Raw genomic sequence first — 17901 nt, 5'->3', positions numbered from 1 at the left:
AGCGTCGGAGGCTGAGGGGTGACCTTATAGAGGTTTACAAAATTATGAGGGGGTATGGATAGGATAAATAGACAAAGTCTTTTCCTTGGTGTCGGGGAGTCCAGAACTAGAGGACATAGGTTTAGGGTGAGAGGGGAAAGATATAAAAGAGACCTAAGGGGCAACATTTTCACGCAGAAGGAGGTACGTGTATGGAATGAGCTGCCAGAGGATGTGGTGAAGGCTGGTACAATTGCAACATTTAAGAAGTATGTGGATGGGTATATGAATAGGAAGGGTTTGGAGGGATATGGGCCAGGTGCTGGTAGGTGGGACGAGATTGGGTTGGGATATCTAGTCGGCATGGACGGGTTGGACCGAATGGTCTGTTTCCATGCTGTACATCTCTATGACTCTATGTATTCAATCTAGATAATGTACATTTAAGAATCCTTGAGAAAGTATTATGAATAAAACAAACCTCTGACAAATATCAGAGGGTTAAATGTCATAAAGTATGACCGGAACTGAACAAAAAAACAATCAGAGTTGGAATGCAGTTAATCTGCATTTACCAAAGGAGATTTATCAAATTATTTTGAACAAAAGGAAAGAGGCATGGCAGCTTGCTGATAATAAGAGTAATGCTAAATTCAAAGTTTGTGCGAAGATTTGTAGCTCAAGCAACATGAATTCGACTGGGACAACACTACTATCATAGGGCAAGCCAGACAGAGAACAGCCAGGGAATTCCTAGAGGCATGGCATTCATCCACAAACTCCATCAACAAACACATCGACCTCGACCCAATATACCAACCACTACAGCAGACAGCTGAAACTGACAACCGGAAGCAGCAGGGACAGACCACGATAAACACCGGAGGAAACATCAAAGAAGCGCTTCGCAGGAGGCTCCCAAGCACTGATGATGTCGCCTAGCCAGGGGACGAAACGTTTGCAACAAAAACTTCCAGCTCGGCGAACAGAACCACAACAGTAATGCTAAATCCAAACATGCATGTTTATACAAAGAATAATACGTAAACAGTACAGGTTATCAGGAGAGTTCATTTAGCTAAGATTCTGTGCAAAATTTGAATTCAATAACGTAGTAACAAAAAAGGAAGGCAGCTTTCAGAATAACATCCTGAGAACAACTTCATTGACTGAAATGCATTTTCCTGTCTAAAAATTTCTTGTTTCTAATCTCTGGTACAGTTCATTTAAAATGATCATAAGAACATTTGCTCAGCCATTTTCTTCATTAATATTTTTCCCTCCTCACTGGGGATAAGTTTTTATTCTGACAAGAAGTGTGAATTTCCCTTTACTGAGCACAGGAAGCTGCCAATATTAGCTTTCAACTAGAGTATGGCCCTTGTACAGGCAGATCTGACACTTGATAGAAATTGACTGGATTCAGTACCCAAGATTTTAACTTTGAAGTTTACACAGATGGATTTTCTGAGCTTCCTGAAACCTGACATATAAAATAGGAGGACAGGGGGAATTTAAGAACCTGACAGATTACTGACATGCAGGGAAAACTACATAATGGTGTAGTTTTCAACCCTGTAACAGCTCTCACCTGATATTCATATCCATGCGTTTTAGTTATGAGAAGCTTAATTTTGCCCCATTTTCCACCATCCGAACCTATTAGATTTGAGACTGATGGTCATGCCCACATCACTATCCCAGATAACGTAACCCCTTCAACACAGCCCAAAGATTAAAAGAAAGTGAGGACTGCAGATGGTAGAGATCAGATTCGAAGAGTGTGGTGCTGGAAAAGCACAGCCGGTTAGGCAGCATCCAAGGAGCAGGAGAGTTAATGTTTCAGGCATAACAGGCATTCCTGATGAAGGGCTTATGCCCGAAACATTGACTTCCCTGCTCCTCAGATGCTGCCTGGCTGGCTGCACTTTTCCAGCACCACACTCATCAACAGCCCAAGGATTAATCCTAATTCTCTATTTGCGGTACGGTTCAGCTACATGCTGTGTTAATTTGTTTCTTGAACTGTTCCTAGAAACATAAATTTACTGTTTGGATGAATGATAACTTCATGTTAAAATTTCAAATTTCTATGACAGCTAATTTCAAGCAACACGATTAGGAATTCCACATACCAGAAAGGCGCATAACATGTAAAAAGTGATGAAATATACAATAGCAAAATTGCTACCGCATGTAAACTCTTCTCCTGGACCATATTCTGACTCCGGGTCACAGCGTCTTCCAGGCATGCATGCCAACATGATCTCTTGCCAGGCTTCTCCAGTGGCACACCTATTGAGACAGCAGTAAGTCATCAGAAAGAATATCAATGTTAATTTCTAATGTAAATCTTGCAAGACATTTTCACCTTTCAATGGTTGCAAAATTATCTGTTCATTGTAAAACCTACTCATATTGCAAATCTCTGGAGCCATGACACAAATCTTCTGATCTGGGTCGGAATCTCTATTTCTGACCCTGATTGACAACAAGTTACCAACTGATTTTCCAATGTCCTTTCAGGCCGCAGTTTCAATGCAGGATTGCTCATAATGGATGCAGCGCAGCAACCCTTGCAGGGAACAATGCAAAGAATTTTTGTGGAAGCCTCAGCCTTTTTTACAGTCCTACTGGCTTGACAATTCACATCTTCTTTGAAAATTATGGAAAGAAGGTTAAGTGCATCATATCAATAGTTATGGTGGCAATGCGATAGGGTGCCAAGCAAAGGGTGGCAAGAGAGTAAGAATTTAAGATGGTAAGAATTTAAGATGGTAGGTAGATGGGGTTGGGTGGATGGGAGTTGGTGTAAATGGAGTAGGTGACAAGTGTATGGAGTAGGTGACAGGTGTGGGTGGAGGCTGACAGTTGGAGGATAGAGTCATTTGGTAGGTGCTAAGTGGGCAGGAAGGTTTGGGGCAAGGTGTTAGCAGAGTTTTGGGTGATTTCAAGTCTACAGACAGGAGAAAACAAAATATTGGCGAGCAATCAATAACATCACCAAACCTGGAGATAATAAAGTGGATCACGTGGTTGTGGGTTTCAGCAGCAGCAGAAGTAAAGACTGATGATATAAAGCAAGTAGAAATAGGAGGTTTCACTGTCAGTATGGATATGTGGTTAAAAGTTCATCATTGGGTTGAGAACAATCTAGTTCAGGCTCAAAGTTGTGAGGGGAATGAACTAAATCAGTGGCAAAGGAGCAACATGCATCGCACTTCAATCTTCTCAATATTAGAAAATTGTCTGCTCTTCCTTTACTGGATTTTAGACCAACAGTCTGATCATTTAAAGACAGTAGTAGGGTCGAGAAAAGTAGTGGCTAGGCAGTCTTGTGTTTTCTAATGATGCCACGACAAGACAGCTAGTACATGAGAAATTGGAAGGGACTGTCATTTTTGGGAAACACCAGAGGTAACAAGGGAAAAGAAATCACTGATAGAAATTCTCTTCCTATGATTAGACAGCTAAGAATGGATACCGGTGAGCATAGATCCGCCTAGCTGGATAATGGTGGAGAGGCACTATAGATAGACAATGAGAGCAACTGTATTAAATGGTTCATATATAAATATGTTGAATTAGACAGCAAAAGATTCACAGAAATTCACAATTTATCAAATTGCAATTAACATCCATTGCCCATCAAGGTAATGTCATAATAACAAGAAAAGAAATGGGTGTCAAAATAGAGTTGGTGGGAGAAAAAGTGCATCGCAGTGCTCACCTCCTCGAAAGGCCTTGAAGGTACTAGTGGACACTGCATGCATCTATTATACTGAAATGAGTGGAGCTGAGAACCTGACTATGAGAGCAACCAGAGTAAGAGTGTAATGGCTTTAATGTGTTGGATTTAAAAACGGGGTGCAAGTTGAAAGCAAGGTTGAGCAGACTGTTAGCTGCAGAAATAATGTGAACCTTTTACATAAAGGGATTAATGAATCACAATAGAGGAGAGATCCTGAATAAAATTTGTGAATTGTTAATTCAATTGTGATTTTTATTTACATCATCCTTATTACATTATAGGTACCTTTGGCTGTCAAGGCCTGAAGCTGTGTAATCCTCTCCCTAAAACTCCCCAATTCTTTCCCTTCCTTCAAGAAACACCTTAAAACTCAGTTCTTCAACCAATGTTTTGGTCGCTAATTCTATCATCTCCTCATGAGGCACAATGTCAAATTTTGTTTGATAATTGCTCTTATAAAGCACTTCAGAAAATATTATGTTACAGGATGTTGTTACGAAAGAATATTTTTTCATCATCTCCGTGGTTTTTTTTCTGAATATTTATGGAAAACATCAGCTTATCCTTGCATATTTTTGGTACACTTCAGATTTTACATCTGGGGCAAAATTGGGCTGCTTGCCACCTTGAGCGATGTGCGACACTTCCCAGAACCATACCAATTACATCAGGGAGAAAGGTTCATTGATAACCTTCTCCAGCTGCCATTAATTAAGGCCATTAGCAGTCAACTAATGGCGACCCAAGGGTCTCAAGCTGCTCCTACGCCAATTATCTGCATTCCCAGCAGGCGAAATACACAGCTGCTTTCCTGACAGGGAAACCAGGCCACCTGCCTGGTCGGTTGGGGATGGCATTCCAATTGCTTCAATCTCGTAACAGTTAGACAGCAGAGATGGGAGCAGTGGTGACAGTTAAAAGCTACCCCCAGACATTGCCTATGATAGCCTCTCACCCAATAATCCCCCACTCCATATGCCTTCCCAAAACAACACTCGCTCACTGGTACAGCTCTTCACAGCATTGCAGCCCAGGTCTTCATTAACATTCTTAAGCTACAATTTTGCCAGCCTCTGACTGAACAGCAAACTCAGCCATGGTGGGATATTTATTGCAAGGCTCCTGATTGGATGAAAAACTTGTCTAACAGCAATTAAGTATCGAATTGGTGCTTGGTCCTTAAAGCTTTCTTGCTGTGGAGTCACAGAGCTAGTTGCCGCTGGAGTTCCCTGCATCACATCGACAGAACACTAAATCCCAACCATAATTATCATAAAATCATAAAAACCCTACAGTGTAGAAGCAGTGTTCCGCCCATCGAGTCCGCACCGATCCTCCAAAGAGCACCCATCCAGATCCACTCTATCCCCGTAATCCTGCATCTTCTAGGTTAATCCACCCAACCCGCACATCTATGGACACTATGGGCTATCCAGCTAACCTGCATATCTTTGAATTGCGGTGTGAAACTGGAGCATCCAGAGGAAACCCACATAGACAAGGTGAGAATGTCCAAACTTCACTCAGACAGTCGCCCAAGGCTGGAATCAAACCTAGCTCCTTGGCGCAGTGAGGCAGCAGTGCTTACCACTCAGCTACTGTGACACCCGCCTGAACATAATCAAGCAAACCACTTCTTTGCAGTGTTGTATTAGGTCAAATATTTGAAATTCTGATTTGACAAAATTGTTGGATATCATCTGTCACTCATTCATACTTATAAGTTCAAAATATAAGACTTGGTAAATTATGAGTATTTCACAGCATACTTGCACTTAATTTCTACAGAGGCAATTCATGTGGTGGTATAAAAATCAAGTTGGATCGCAAGAGTGCTGTGCTTATCGTTCTCACCTCTGCATAATACTTGATCAATGGCAAAGTCGATGGTGAGTGCCCTTCCCACTCCTAGGCATATCAGAGCCCTCAAGTGGACAATTTCAAGAACTGTTCTTGCTGCCAACAGGGTGGGTTGCCAAGGAAGGCTACTCAGTTAAACCCAGTGACTTATTGCCAGTTCAGGGATGCAGACTGGGAAACGGGGTCTCTCCTCTTTTGGCCCTATGTGACCAATGGAAAGTCTCTGCAGCTGCATGGGCCACTGACCCACTGCACTTGGGATGAGCTCACCCCTTTGCCAGAGCCTGTTTGGTTCCTGAAATCCCTGATTCCAATAGCAGACATCCCAGGCTTTCTGTTCGGAATGGTACAGGGACTGCTACAGTTCCAGCAACAGCCACTGCCACAGGGAAACCAGGCCACCTGCCTGGTGGGTTGGGAATTGCATTCCATTTGCTTCATTCTCGTAACAGTTAGACAGCAGATACTGCTGGACCTGGAAAACTGCCAACCTGCTGATTAGCTTATTGTTTCTTAAAGTGGGAAAGCTGTCTGAGAAGAGCAAACAATTAAATACCTAAACAAAATAAAATTATGCTGTGTTTTCCAGCGCCAGCAGAGGGAGAGTTTTTGACCATTGGGTGGAACCAATTCATAGCAGGTCGGCACAGTAAAGAAATTGTTAGGTGTGAGGGTCTCAGACAGTGAGACACATTGGGGTTTGAGTGTGATTTGGATAGTCCTGATTGTGAGGTCAACAGTCTCAGTTGTGAGAAGGGGAGATCAACAGAGGCTGAGGTTGTGAACAGTTGATGGTCAAGGGTCAACAAGAGTAGTACCTGGCAGTTGTGGGGGATTTGATAATAGTTGAGAAGGACAACTGACATCAAAGGTGAGTCAAATAATGGTCAAGAGGATGTCACACTTTAGGTGGATGGACAGACAAGCAGATCATATTGACTTTTCAGAATAAAACAAGTAAAGAGTGACACTCAATCAAAATTGTTGGATTAGCTTTGTACCTGAAAAGAAGTAGAACAGACTGAAAAAAAGTCTGAAAGTTGTTATTTCTGTTTATCTGTGTATGGTCTTGCAAGGCAACTTTGCCAAAAATCTGGAAAACAAGTAATAGTCTTTATTTCACTATTGAGCACAACTGTTTTTGTAACTACTTTAGTGAACAGTTAACTAGGATAGATAGTTTTCTGTTTTTTATTCAAGTCCTGGTAGATAAAACTTACTCACTTCTACTAGTGAAATTGCAATTAAGTCAAATCACCAGTGACCTCAGATTATAAATAATCTTTTAATTCAAAAACATAAAAATTCTTAAATTGCAGTTATTTCCAACTAATTTATGCCTACTTTCAATGAATTACAGTTATCAACAAGACACAGAATGAAAGTATTTTAAATTTTCACCTGGATTTCATTCAACAAAATTGTTACCTGCATGCCAATTACAGCATAGATGAAAAACAGCATGGCTATAAGAAGGGCAACATATGGAAGAGCCTGAGAAGGAAGAACATTTTTACCAGATTAGATTGTATAAAAACAGCTACAATGGCAACAGAATAATTACAAGATGTATTCTGATATTTTCAGAAATTGTTTTTTCTTAGGCACTGAATGCCAATAAGAAACATATTATTTTTTAGCATCTATTCATTAATTTGCAGGTGCACTCCTTCCATTGGCCATTGCTCAAAAGGCAGCTAAAAGAAAAGGTATAAAGGTTCTGGGCCACCTCCACCGCCGCTCCCTCACCACCTGACGCCCGGAGGAAGAACGCCTCATCTTCCACCTCGGAACACTTCAACCCCAGGTCATCAATGTGGATTTCACCAGTTTCCTCATTTCCCCTCCCCCGACCTTACCCCAGTTCCAACCTGCCAGCTCAGCACTGTCCTCATGACCTGTCCTACCTGCCTATCTCCCTTCACACCTATCCGCTCCACCCTCCCCTCTGACCTATCAAGTCCATCCCCACCCCCATTCACCTATTGTACTCTTTGCTACCTTCCCCCACCCTCCTCTTTGTCCTATCACCTCCATCCCCATGCCCATTCACCTACTGTACTCTTTGCTACCTTCTCCCCAGCCACACCAGCTTCCTCCCCCAGTTATCTCTCCACCTTGGAGGTATCCTGCCTCTATTCCTGAAGGGCATTTGCCTGAAATGTCAATTTTCCTGCTCCTTGGATGCTGCCTGACCTACTGTGCTTTTCCAGCACCACTCTGATCTGAACTCCGGTCTCCAGCATCTGCAGTCCTCACTTTTGCTTAGTTGATTTTTAACTTTGTCCACCCTAGTCCATCACTGGCTCCTCTACATCACCTTACATTTTGACCAAGAAGCTGTTCCATAATTCTACAAGGCCTGCCTAGTGACGTTTGCCTTATGTAAGGAGAGGCAGAAATCAGGAGGCTGGAAAGTGAAGGAATCATCAAGCCAGTCCAGTTTGCAGAATGTGTAGTACGGATTGTACCAACTGAGAAGCCCAACTGATCGGTTCACCTTTGTGAAGATTTTAAACAAACAGTAAACCACAGGATAAACATCCAATTCCTCACATAATTGGCCAGGGGAGCTGTCCTTCACGAAGCTGGACATGTGCCATGCGTACTTGCAATTGCAATTAGAGCAGGATTCCCAGGAGTATGCCACAATTAATACCCATAGGGGTTTGTACCAATATATGAGATTGTCTTTTAGAGTATCATTAGCCTATGCTAATTGTCAGCAAACAATGGAGAAAGTTCTACCTCAGGTTGCCATTTATCTGGATGGTGTGCTAATAACTGGGATGACCAAATAAAGAGCATTTACAGAACTTGGCCATTGTGCTTAAAGATTTCTCCAAGGTTATTGAGAAAAGGGTCAACCTTGGAAATTGTCTCGTAACCAAGATGTAACCTTGAGTGAAGTGAAGAGGCATCTAAGAAGATGGTACACTGTGATCCCAGGCAAGATGCAGTGCTGACCTGTGATGCTTCCCTGTATAGTTTTGGTATAGTGTTGGGTCATTGGTGGCCCAGCGGAGAGAACATCCAATAGCATATGCTTCCCGGACTTTGGCTGATGCCGAACGAAGATACACAGAGAGAGAAGGAAGGTTTGGCAGTCATCTTTGGTGTGAGAAAGTTCCACCAACACCTCTATGGATGTACAGTTGTAATAGTAATGGACCACAAACTCCGACTAGGGCTACACAAGGAGGACAGGGACATGCCCACCCAAGGCTTCAGGTTAAATTCAGTGGTGGGCTCTTATCCTAAGTGAACAGAATCACAAATTGGAACACCATCTGGGTGGCAAAGTGGATGTCTTGAGTAGCCTCCCACTGACAGAAACACCACTGGTCATGTCTCAAGTGGAACAGTCCGTTCTGGTTTTAAAGTTTTTGGACAGCTTCTGGTCACCATTGATAAAATCAGACTGTGGACACAAAAGATCCTGTCCTGGTGAAACAAAACTGTTGATGTTGGGGGAAGCAAAAGGGCCATTATAACCAGAATTGAAACTTTTTTTTTGGACCCAGCGAGATCAGATCACCATACTGGAAGGCATATTATTATGAGGAGCAGGTATGATTGTCCCGAGGAAAGGTCACTGCCAGATACTGGCTGAACTCCATGAGGGTCATCCAGGAGGTTTCCAAAATGAAGATGTTGGCAAGAAGTTATGTCTGGTGGCCAGGATTGGATGCTGACGTAGCTGCATTGGAGGGGCAGTCTCAAGAGTGCCAATTACTGCCAGCAGCTTCCCCATATTTGTGAGATTAGTCGGGTAACCCTGGACACGGTTACACGTTGACTACGATGGTCCTTTTACTGACTCTATATTTTTAATCATTGTAAACACCCACTGAAAGTAGTTGAATGTGCATAGGGTTCATTCGTAAAACGTGAAGATGGAGATTGAAAAGTTGCAAGCACCTTTGGAAACAAATGGACTCCCAGAGTTTTTGGTCACAGACAATAGGCCATCATTTACCAATAGGGAATTCGAGTACTTCCGAAAGTCAAATAGCATTGGCATGTAAGGACAGCTCTGTACCTTGCATCATCCACTCATCTGTCAAAAAGAGCAGTCCAAACTTTGAAGGCAGGCTTCACTTGATACCAAACTGTCCCGGTTCCAATTTGATGACAGGACTGCCCTCACACAACTATAGGGGCAGCTCCAGCAGAGTTGCTAATGGGGAGAAGACTCGCACTAGGTTAAACCTGATCTTTCCTTCACCCGGCGAAGAAGCAGCACTCTAAAAGGTTGTGATTTCAAATAAATCTGTTGGACTATAACCTGGTGTCATGTGACTTTTGAACTGATCTTCCCGGACCTGGAGGGGGTGTAAGTGGGGTATGTGTCGGTAGGGCGAAACGGCATTGGGAAGGCCAACACTAGACACAAGACTCTGCTAAGCAAGACGGGCAGTTTATTTCAGCGGACTAAGTTTGGTGTCAAAATCACAGGAATAGCCCTGCATGGGTATGAAGCATGGTTGACATGAGGTCAGGTCCCATTACGTATGAAGTTCAAGTAGATGAGGCTGTCCTGAACAAGCACATGGACCACATGAAACAGAAACCTCACAAATGGGTCAGGCGTAAACATACCCAGGCCCTCAGAACATTCAGCAAGGCTGTCAGAATCGATGGGTTCTCCCCCTCCGCCTAGCATCAAAGAAACCTCTAAGAATGAGATGGACGTGGCAGATGTTACAGCCTTGACTCAGTTACTGTCTGAAGATGATGAATTTCAGCCTAGTTGCTCCGGAAGCAAATAGTAGGCTATGGTCCAGTACACGTCACCAGTATCCGAGGCAGAGTTGAAGAACCAGACCTGGTGAGAAAACGCCCCAGGAGAAGCGACAGGAAAACGAATGGGCTCATGTCCTGGGCATCCAAAGGAAGGGATGTAGTAATTATAACAAGGGCAACCAGATGGACATCATAAAATAGAAGTTTCCTGATTGGGGCTGTGAACCTGGTCCAATCAGGGAGTCCTGGTTGACAGATATAAACAGGAGTGTCTATTTTGATTTAGTCCCTCCCCTCCCCTTCACTGTTTTGATCACACAGCACTGCCCTTTGATGTGAAGGGCAGTGTTTGTCACTGGCCACCCGGGTGTTTTCCTATCTTCCTGGTGGTGGAATTTGAATAAAGATTCGTGCACTTTAAGAAAAAAGAAAAAAAAAAGAAAAAAAAAATAAACAGGAGTGTCGGCCGACTGCCTGCCCCTCTTCCGCGGTTACGTTAGAGTCCGGGTGTCCTTGGAGAAGGAGCATGCGGTCTCCACCAACACCCTGGAGTTGTTCAGGGAGAGATGGGCGCCGCAGGGAATGGAGTGCATTATTTCCCCCTCCAGCTCTATTTTGATTTAATCCCTGCCCTCCCCTTCACTGTTTGATCACACAGCATTGCCCTTTTGTGAAGGGCACTGCTTGTCACTGGCCACTCGGGTGTTTTCATATCTTCCTGGTGGTGGAAATTGAATAAAGGTTCGTACACCTTGTGTCTCTCACTGTTTCTCACACCTGCACACACACAACATGGGTGCTAGGGAAAAAAATAAACGCTACCGCAGTTAGGCGGTAGTGTGGGGGTAAAAAAACAGAAAAGAAAAGAAAAAAAATAAACAAACACGAGTGTCAGGGGTTCTGTTCACTCTAGGAGTTGGTTCTGAGCTAGCTAGGTCAGTGTCATATACAATGCACGTGTAAATAAAGGACACCTTGAAGATGGAATACTGACCTTTGTGGAGTTTTTTTCACTGTGCCAAATTCTAATTTGCAACCAAATTGTGAAAATGGGATTCAAGTATAAGACTTCAGTGTAAGACCTGATGTGAAGGTGAGAGTGATGTGGATTGGATACATTCCCTTTGAATCTACAATTCTACAATCAAATATGAGTAGAACTGAATATCATCTGAGTATTAAACTTAGCAACGTTGTTAGCACAACCTGTACATAGTCCATGTACTAAGATTTATTGTGAAATATTACTTGGGTCTTTTAGTTAAATGGTTGACATTTGAGGCCGTACAGGACACTTTTTTTAAAAAATGATTAAGCATTGGATATAATTAGCATAAACTAGACATTGCAAACATTGACTAACTTTTTTTGATATGCACATGTAATAATGTCAATTAATTCCCTGATTACAAGGAAAAAACTGCATACATGCCTGGAAGGACTTGATAAATGTCCACAACAATGTACGTATGCCCTCACCACGACTCAGTAGTTTGACCAATCGCATTACACGGAAGAGACGGAAGAAAGTAATCGAAATTCTGGAACTTTCCTCTGAACTCTAAAGATAATTGCATGCAAATTCAATTAAAATCAATTCGCATTAAAATATAATAAATGCTTTAAAAAGGTATTAAGACAAAACAGGGAGAACACAATCAAAAAGTTCACCACAAAGGAATTCAAAGTGTGCCATAATTATTTTCCCATATTTAACTGTGTAAGCACAGAGATCTAAAAGACTTCATGCGACAAAAGGTAAATTTTCAGAATATTTATGTTTTCTATCACAACCAGCTTTTTTTAAAGTCTTAAACTGTCAGTTGTGGTCAACATAATTCTGAAAATTTATTATGGAATCAAACAGTCTATTTGACAATATTTATATCAAAGACAATTGACATTAGTAACTCAAAGGCTGAAATTCAGGAACACGTTTTGGTTTAATATTAGTAAGAAAAAATTCACAAGAAGGAAAACATTCATGCAAATAAACATTGGGGAACACTTTTGCATCTTACCCCAGGTTCCCCTGTAGGGGTGCTCTCTGTTGGCTTTGAAAAAGGCTTTAGAAATGAATATTTAAATTAATAACTAAATAAAATGATAACTCAAACTTAAAATAAAAGCACTGAGATTTAAACAAGACGACCAGTTTAAATGATTAAACCCACCCAGACAGGAAGACAGGCAGCTGGTTGGTGAGATATACCAGTCAGCTGCCATGTAGTTCTGCTTGTTCATTACAAAAAGCAGGCTGAAAATTTGTCAACTCAAGGAAACTGTAATTTCTGGCAATCAAATGGGCTTCCATGTCAGAGACAGCTTCCTGAGAAAGCAGAGGTGTCGCCAAGCTGGATTTATGGACTTTTGAGAAGTGTTTTCCTCCTCAGCAAATTATAGACCTGAAAAGGAATTCATCATTGGGCTTTCTTCAGCTGGTTTGCCACCTAACACCATCACCTGCAAGTTCCCCCCCATGCCCTCACCATCCCGACTCAGAAATATATCATCATTCCTTCACAGTCACTGCATAAAATTCTGGAAATCCCACCCAAAGGGCATAGTGGGTCAACTACAGCACGTGGACTGCAGTGGCTCAAGAAGGCAGCTCCCCATCATTTACTCAAGGGCAACTACAGACAGGCAATAAATGCTGGCCAACAGCGACACCATGTCAAACAGATCTTACATTCTCTCTGGGTTTTGGTTGGACAGGAGAAGAAACAGTGACAAAATGACTCAGCAAGTCATTTGATAGGAGTCTTCCTCTGTTCCTTCATCTCTGTTGCCAAGAATATGATAATCTCTGCACTCAAGCACTTAATGCTGACTGTCCCTGCTATTACAGTACCTGTTTCCCAATCATCAATTTCCCTTTTTGTGCCATGCACCATTTTAAGACTCAGTTTTTTTGATCATGTGGACAGGACAAGCTCTGTACTGATTACTTGCCTCCATTCATTTGGTTTGAACAGCTAACTGTGTAGTTGGTGTGTCCTATGAAAACTACAGCATTCCTTGTTCATGAGCCCTACTAATTAGTATTCATCATGGATAAAATAGGATTGTGTCCTGAACCAAGTGAACATGACTGGTGTCAGGAAACTGGCACAATGGTCAGTAGCATCATTTTGCACTCCCATCTAACTCCACTCCCAACCCTGGGAAAGACCTGAAAATCAAACCCACGTATCATATGCCTCTGGCTGGGTAAAGCATTGCATAGGAGTGAAATAAAATGCTGTCTCCCAAGATTCTACCTATTCCAAATCTTAGAACACTACAACTACTACAGCAGAGTGAGATTTCCTTTTTAAAAAATGTCTCTTAGAAAAAAAAGTTGTTAATTTAGTACCAAGTGTGTTGAGATAATCCAAAGTCATTTCTCATAGGAACCTTATCAATCAGTAAATACTGGTCATTTTATCACATTAGCACATGCTGCATTTAAATCAGCTTCCAGAGGTAATAGGATAATGTGCTAATAAACTATTCTTCCATTCCCCATGCAAACACAATTACTTTTTACACTCACTGAAATTCAATGATTAGTAAGAAGCAAATGTTACTTATCCATGCATGATATATTTATTAAAGGAGGTCCATGCATTTATACTTTAATTTATTGCAACTATATTTAAAAGCTATATATATCAACACAAATGCAATCAAAATTAACACTCAAAATGTATTGATATGATAAAGGCTAGTTACTAACCATGACATTCAACGGGTGACCCAAAGCCAACTATAATAATTGATTTGAATGTTATGAAAAAGTTAGTATTTTGCAGACAAAAGCTGCAATTATGACTCTCTCCAAGCACCCACATTCTGTCACAGCAACTGACTGTGTAAAATAAAAACTAGACATAAAGCTGAAAGGCTTCCATGTCTCAAGTGCAAGGTAATAATGGTGAAAATATGGGAAAGAGAGAAAAAGGATAAAAAGAGTGAGTTCAACAAATTCATGCAAATATAATGTGGTGCCAAATACATGCAATGACTGGTCTTTTATGGTGGTGTTTTATGTTGTGGAAAATAAAGTATTATTCAATAACAAATGTTAATTGTAAAATTCATGTAAACTTATTATAAATAATACCACAAACACGACTTGATGCCACTTTCCAAAAACTAAATTCCAAAATAAATTAAGAGTGGAAGAAACAAATAGATTTTAAAAATTAACCAAAACCACAAAGTATAGTTAATTAGTTCTTCCTGTAAAATCAGATAACCTAAATATATTGGACATATTGAATCTTACACACTTAGATTTGGACCTTCTTTTTCTAAGTTTGTTTCCTCGTATAAATACATAATACATCAATAATTAATATTTAAAGTAATTTATATTACTCTTTGTTGCCTCAATTTAGAAGGCAACTTTGTATGGATTGAGGATTGGTTATCACAGAAAACAGAAAGTTAGGATTAATGAGTCTTTTGCTGAACGTTTCAGAGAAAAGACCACACCCTCCGTGACTCCCTTGTCAGGTCCACACCCCCTACAATCCAACCTCCACTCCCAGCACCTTCCCCTGCAACCTCAAGAAATGCAAAACTTGCACCCACACCTACCCCCTTACTTCCCTCCAAGGCCCCAAGGGATCCTTCCATATCCACCATAAATTCACCTGCACCTCCATACACATTGTTTACTGCATCTGCTGCACCTGACGTGGCCTCCTCTATATTGGAGAGACAGGCCGCCTACTTGCAGAACGTTTCAGAGAACACCTCTGGGACACCCGCACCAACCCCGTGGCTCAACACTTCAACTCCCCCTCTCACTCCACCAAGGACATGCAGGTCCTTGGACTCCTCCATCGCCAGACCATAGCAACACGACGGCTGGAGGAAGAGTGCCTCATCTTCCACCTAGGAACCCTCCAACCACAAGGGATGAACTCAGATTTCTCCAGTTTCCTCATTTCTCCTCCCCCCAACTTGTCTCAGTCCCAACCCTTGAACTCAGCACCACCTTCCGAACCTGCAATCTTCTTCTTGACCTCTCCGCCCCCACCCCCCACTCCAGCCTATCACCCTCACCTTAACCTCCTACCACCTATCGCATTTCCAACGCCCCTCCCCCAAGTCCCTCCTCCCTACCTTTTATCTTAGCCTGCTTGGCACACTCTCCTCATTCCTGAAGAAGGGCTCATGCCCGAAACGTCGATTCTCCTGCTCCTTGGATGCTGCCTGACCTGCTGCGCTTTTCCAGCAACATATTTTCAGCGTTAATGAGTCTTTTCCAGGTTGAAAGTATGTACACAGTGGAGAGTCACAGGCATCAACTAGGCAAAAGTGAGGACTGCAGATGACGGAAATCAGAGTCTGGATTAGAGTGGTGCTAGAAAAACACAGCTGGTCAGACAGCATCTGAGCAGGAAAATCGACGTTTCGGACTCTGGGCTTTTGCCCAAAACATCGATTTTCCTGCTCCTCGGATGCTGGCTGTGCTTTTCCAGCACCACTCTAATCTAGTCACAAGCATCAGTCCTCAGGCCTTATTTATTAACCATCTATATTCATGTCTAAGAGAAAGGGGCTTAGAACAATGTATTCTAATTTTCTGATGATACAAAAATAGTTGCAAAGGCCTGATGATCATGTAAAGAATCTACAAGGGGATAACATCGGTTGAGCGACTAGATAAAAACTTGGCAGATGGAGTTTAATGTAGATAAGTGCAAGGTTACTTTGGTAGGAAAAATCAAAAGGCAGATTGTTATTAAATTGGAAAGAGACTCTAAATATATGCTGCAAACAAGAGGGATCTAACAGAGATATTTGTATTACTGACAGCCACAGGCAATGTGCCGGAAGACTTCCTAATATTTAAGGAAGGCAGTGGTGAACAAGTTGTTAAAATGGTTTTCTGAGAGACAGGATCTACATGCATTTGGAAAGGCAAGGACTAATTAGGGAGAGTCAGCATGGCTTTGCACATAGGAAATTGTGTCTCACAAACTTGATTGAGTATTTTTTTGAAGAGATGTCCAAGAATATAGATGAAGACAAAGTGCTAAACAATGTCTACATGGACTTCGGCAAGGGTTTCGACAAGATTCCACACGGTAGACTGATTAGTAAAGTTAGATCACATGGGATTCAGGGAGAGCTAGACAATTGGATCCAAAATTGGCTTGACAGTAGGAAACAGAGGGTGGTGATCGAGGATTGTTGTTCAGACTGGAGGCTTGTGACCAGTGGTGTGCTGCAAGGATCGATGCTGCGTCCTCTATTATTTTGTTATTCATTTAAATAATTTTGATGAGAATATAGGAGGCATAGTTAGTAAGTTTGTGTGGATGACACCAAAATTGGTGGTAAAATGGACAGTGGAGATTATCTAAGATTAAAACAGTATCTTGATCAATTGGGCCAGTGGGCTGAAAAATGGCAAATGGAGTTTGTTCTTGACAAATGCGAGGTGTGCATTTTGGTAAGATAAACGAGGGCAGGACTTACACAATTAATGGTAGGATCTTGAGGAATGTTGTCAAAGAGAGACCTAGACAGGTGCATGGTTCCTTGAACTTGATATCACAGGTAGACAGGCTGGTGAAGAATGCATTTGGCACGCTTGCCTTCATTGGTCAGAGCACCGAGAATAGGAATTGGGACGGCATGTTACAGATGTACAAGACATTGGTAAGGCCATATTTGAAGTACTGTGTGCAATTCTAGTTGTCCTGCTATAAGAAGGATGTTATTAAGCTCATAAGGGGAAAAATATTGACAGGGATGTTATTGAGACTAGCAGGTTTGAGTTACAAGAAGAAGCTGGATAGGCTGGGACATTTTTTTCCCTCAAGCATAGGAGGCTGAAGAATGACCTTTTAGAGGTTTATAAAATCATAAGGAGCATTGGTAAGTTGAATAGCCAACGTCTTTCCTCTAGGATAGGGGAATCAAAGCGAGAGGGCATAGGTTTAACATAACAGGAAAGAGTTAAAAGGGACCTGAGGGGCAATCTTTTCACATAAAGGGTTGTGCACATATGGAACAACCTGCCACAGAAAGTGGTAGAGGCGAGTACAATTGAAACATTTTTCAGATATTTACATGTGTATATGGACAGCAAGGGCTTAGAGGGAATATGGGCCAAATGCAAGCTGATGGGATTAGTTCAGTTCAGGAAACATGGTCTGCATGGGTGCGTTAGGGTGAAGGGTTTGTTTCCATGCTGCATGACTTTATGGCTGATATTTGGGATGAAGGGGTTGACCTATCAAGGATGGCTAAACAGGTTATGACTTTATTTATTGAAGTTTAATAAAATGGGAGGTGATCTTCTTGATATATACAAGATTTTAAGTGGGCTCAAGAGGGTAAATGTTGAGAAATTGTTTCCACAAGTGGGAAATCTCAAACTAGGAAACCTGGTTACAGAACAAGTGGACAGTCATTTAGAACTGAAATCCAAAGGTATTTCTTCTCTCAAGAGCGTAGTAATGTCTGGAATTCCCAAACCCTTGCCATTTTAGTTTAACCTCCCCAACCACACAGAAAATACAGGATGTTGCCAGGAATGGAGGGTTTGAGTTTAAAGA

The 17901-nt window shown here is 41.8% G+C and overlaps 1 protein-coding gene across 12 annotated transcripts in view; it reads right to left on the bottom strand.

Annotated features, from left to right (window-relative positions):
• The window catches only part of LOC122559001 (voltage-dependent L-type calcium channel subunit alpha-1D-like), a 617537-nt gene that overhangs the window by 147530 nt on the left and 452106 nt on the right, over positions 1–17901 (bottom strand). For 7 of the 12 annotated variants that reach the window (XM_043708064.1, XM_043708058.1, XM_043708060.1 and 4 more), the window contains 5 exons: positions 12358–12402; positions 11769–11897; positions 7019–7084; positions 6592–6683; positions 2115–2274 (listed from right to left, as the gene is read on the bottom strand). In XM_043708064.1, the coding sequence (XP_043563999.1) occupies positions 2115–2274; positions 6592–6683; positions 7019–7084; positions 11769–11897; positions 12358–12402 (492 nt within the window). The remainder of the gene's footprint in view (positions 1–2114; positions 2275–6591; positions 6684–7018; positions 7085–11768; positions 11898–12357; positions 12403–17901) is intronic. The other 5 variants (XM_043708067.1, XM_043708068.1, XM_043708069.1 and 2 more) reach the window with 2 other exon arrangements.

The sequence above is a fragment of the Chiloscyllium plagiosum genome, chromosome 18 (genome assembly GCF_004010195.1).
Source record: "Chiloscyllium plagiosum isolate BGI_BamShark_2017 chromosome 18, ASM401019v2, whole genome shotgun sequence".
NCBI classification, from domain to species: domain Eukaryota; kingdom Metazoa; phylum Chordata; class Chondrichthyes; order Orectolobiformes; family Hemiscylliidae; genus Chiloscyllium; species Chiloscyllium plagiosum.
Note: the sequence above shows the minus strand (reverse complement) of the source record. Positions and strands in the feature narration are given on the sequence as shown.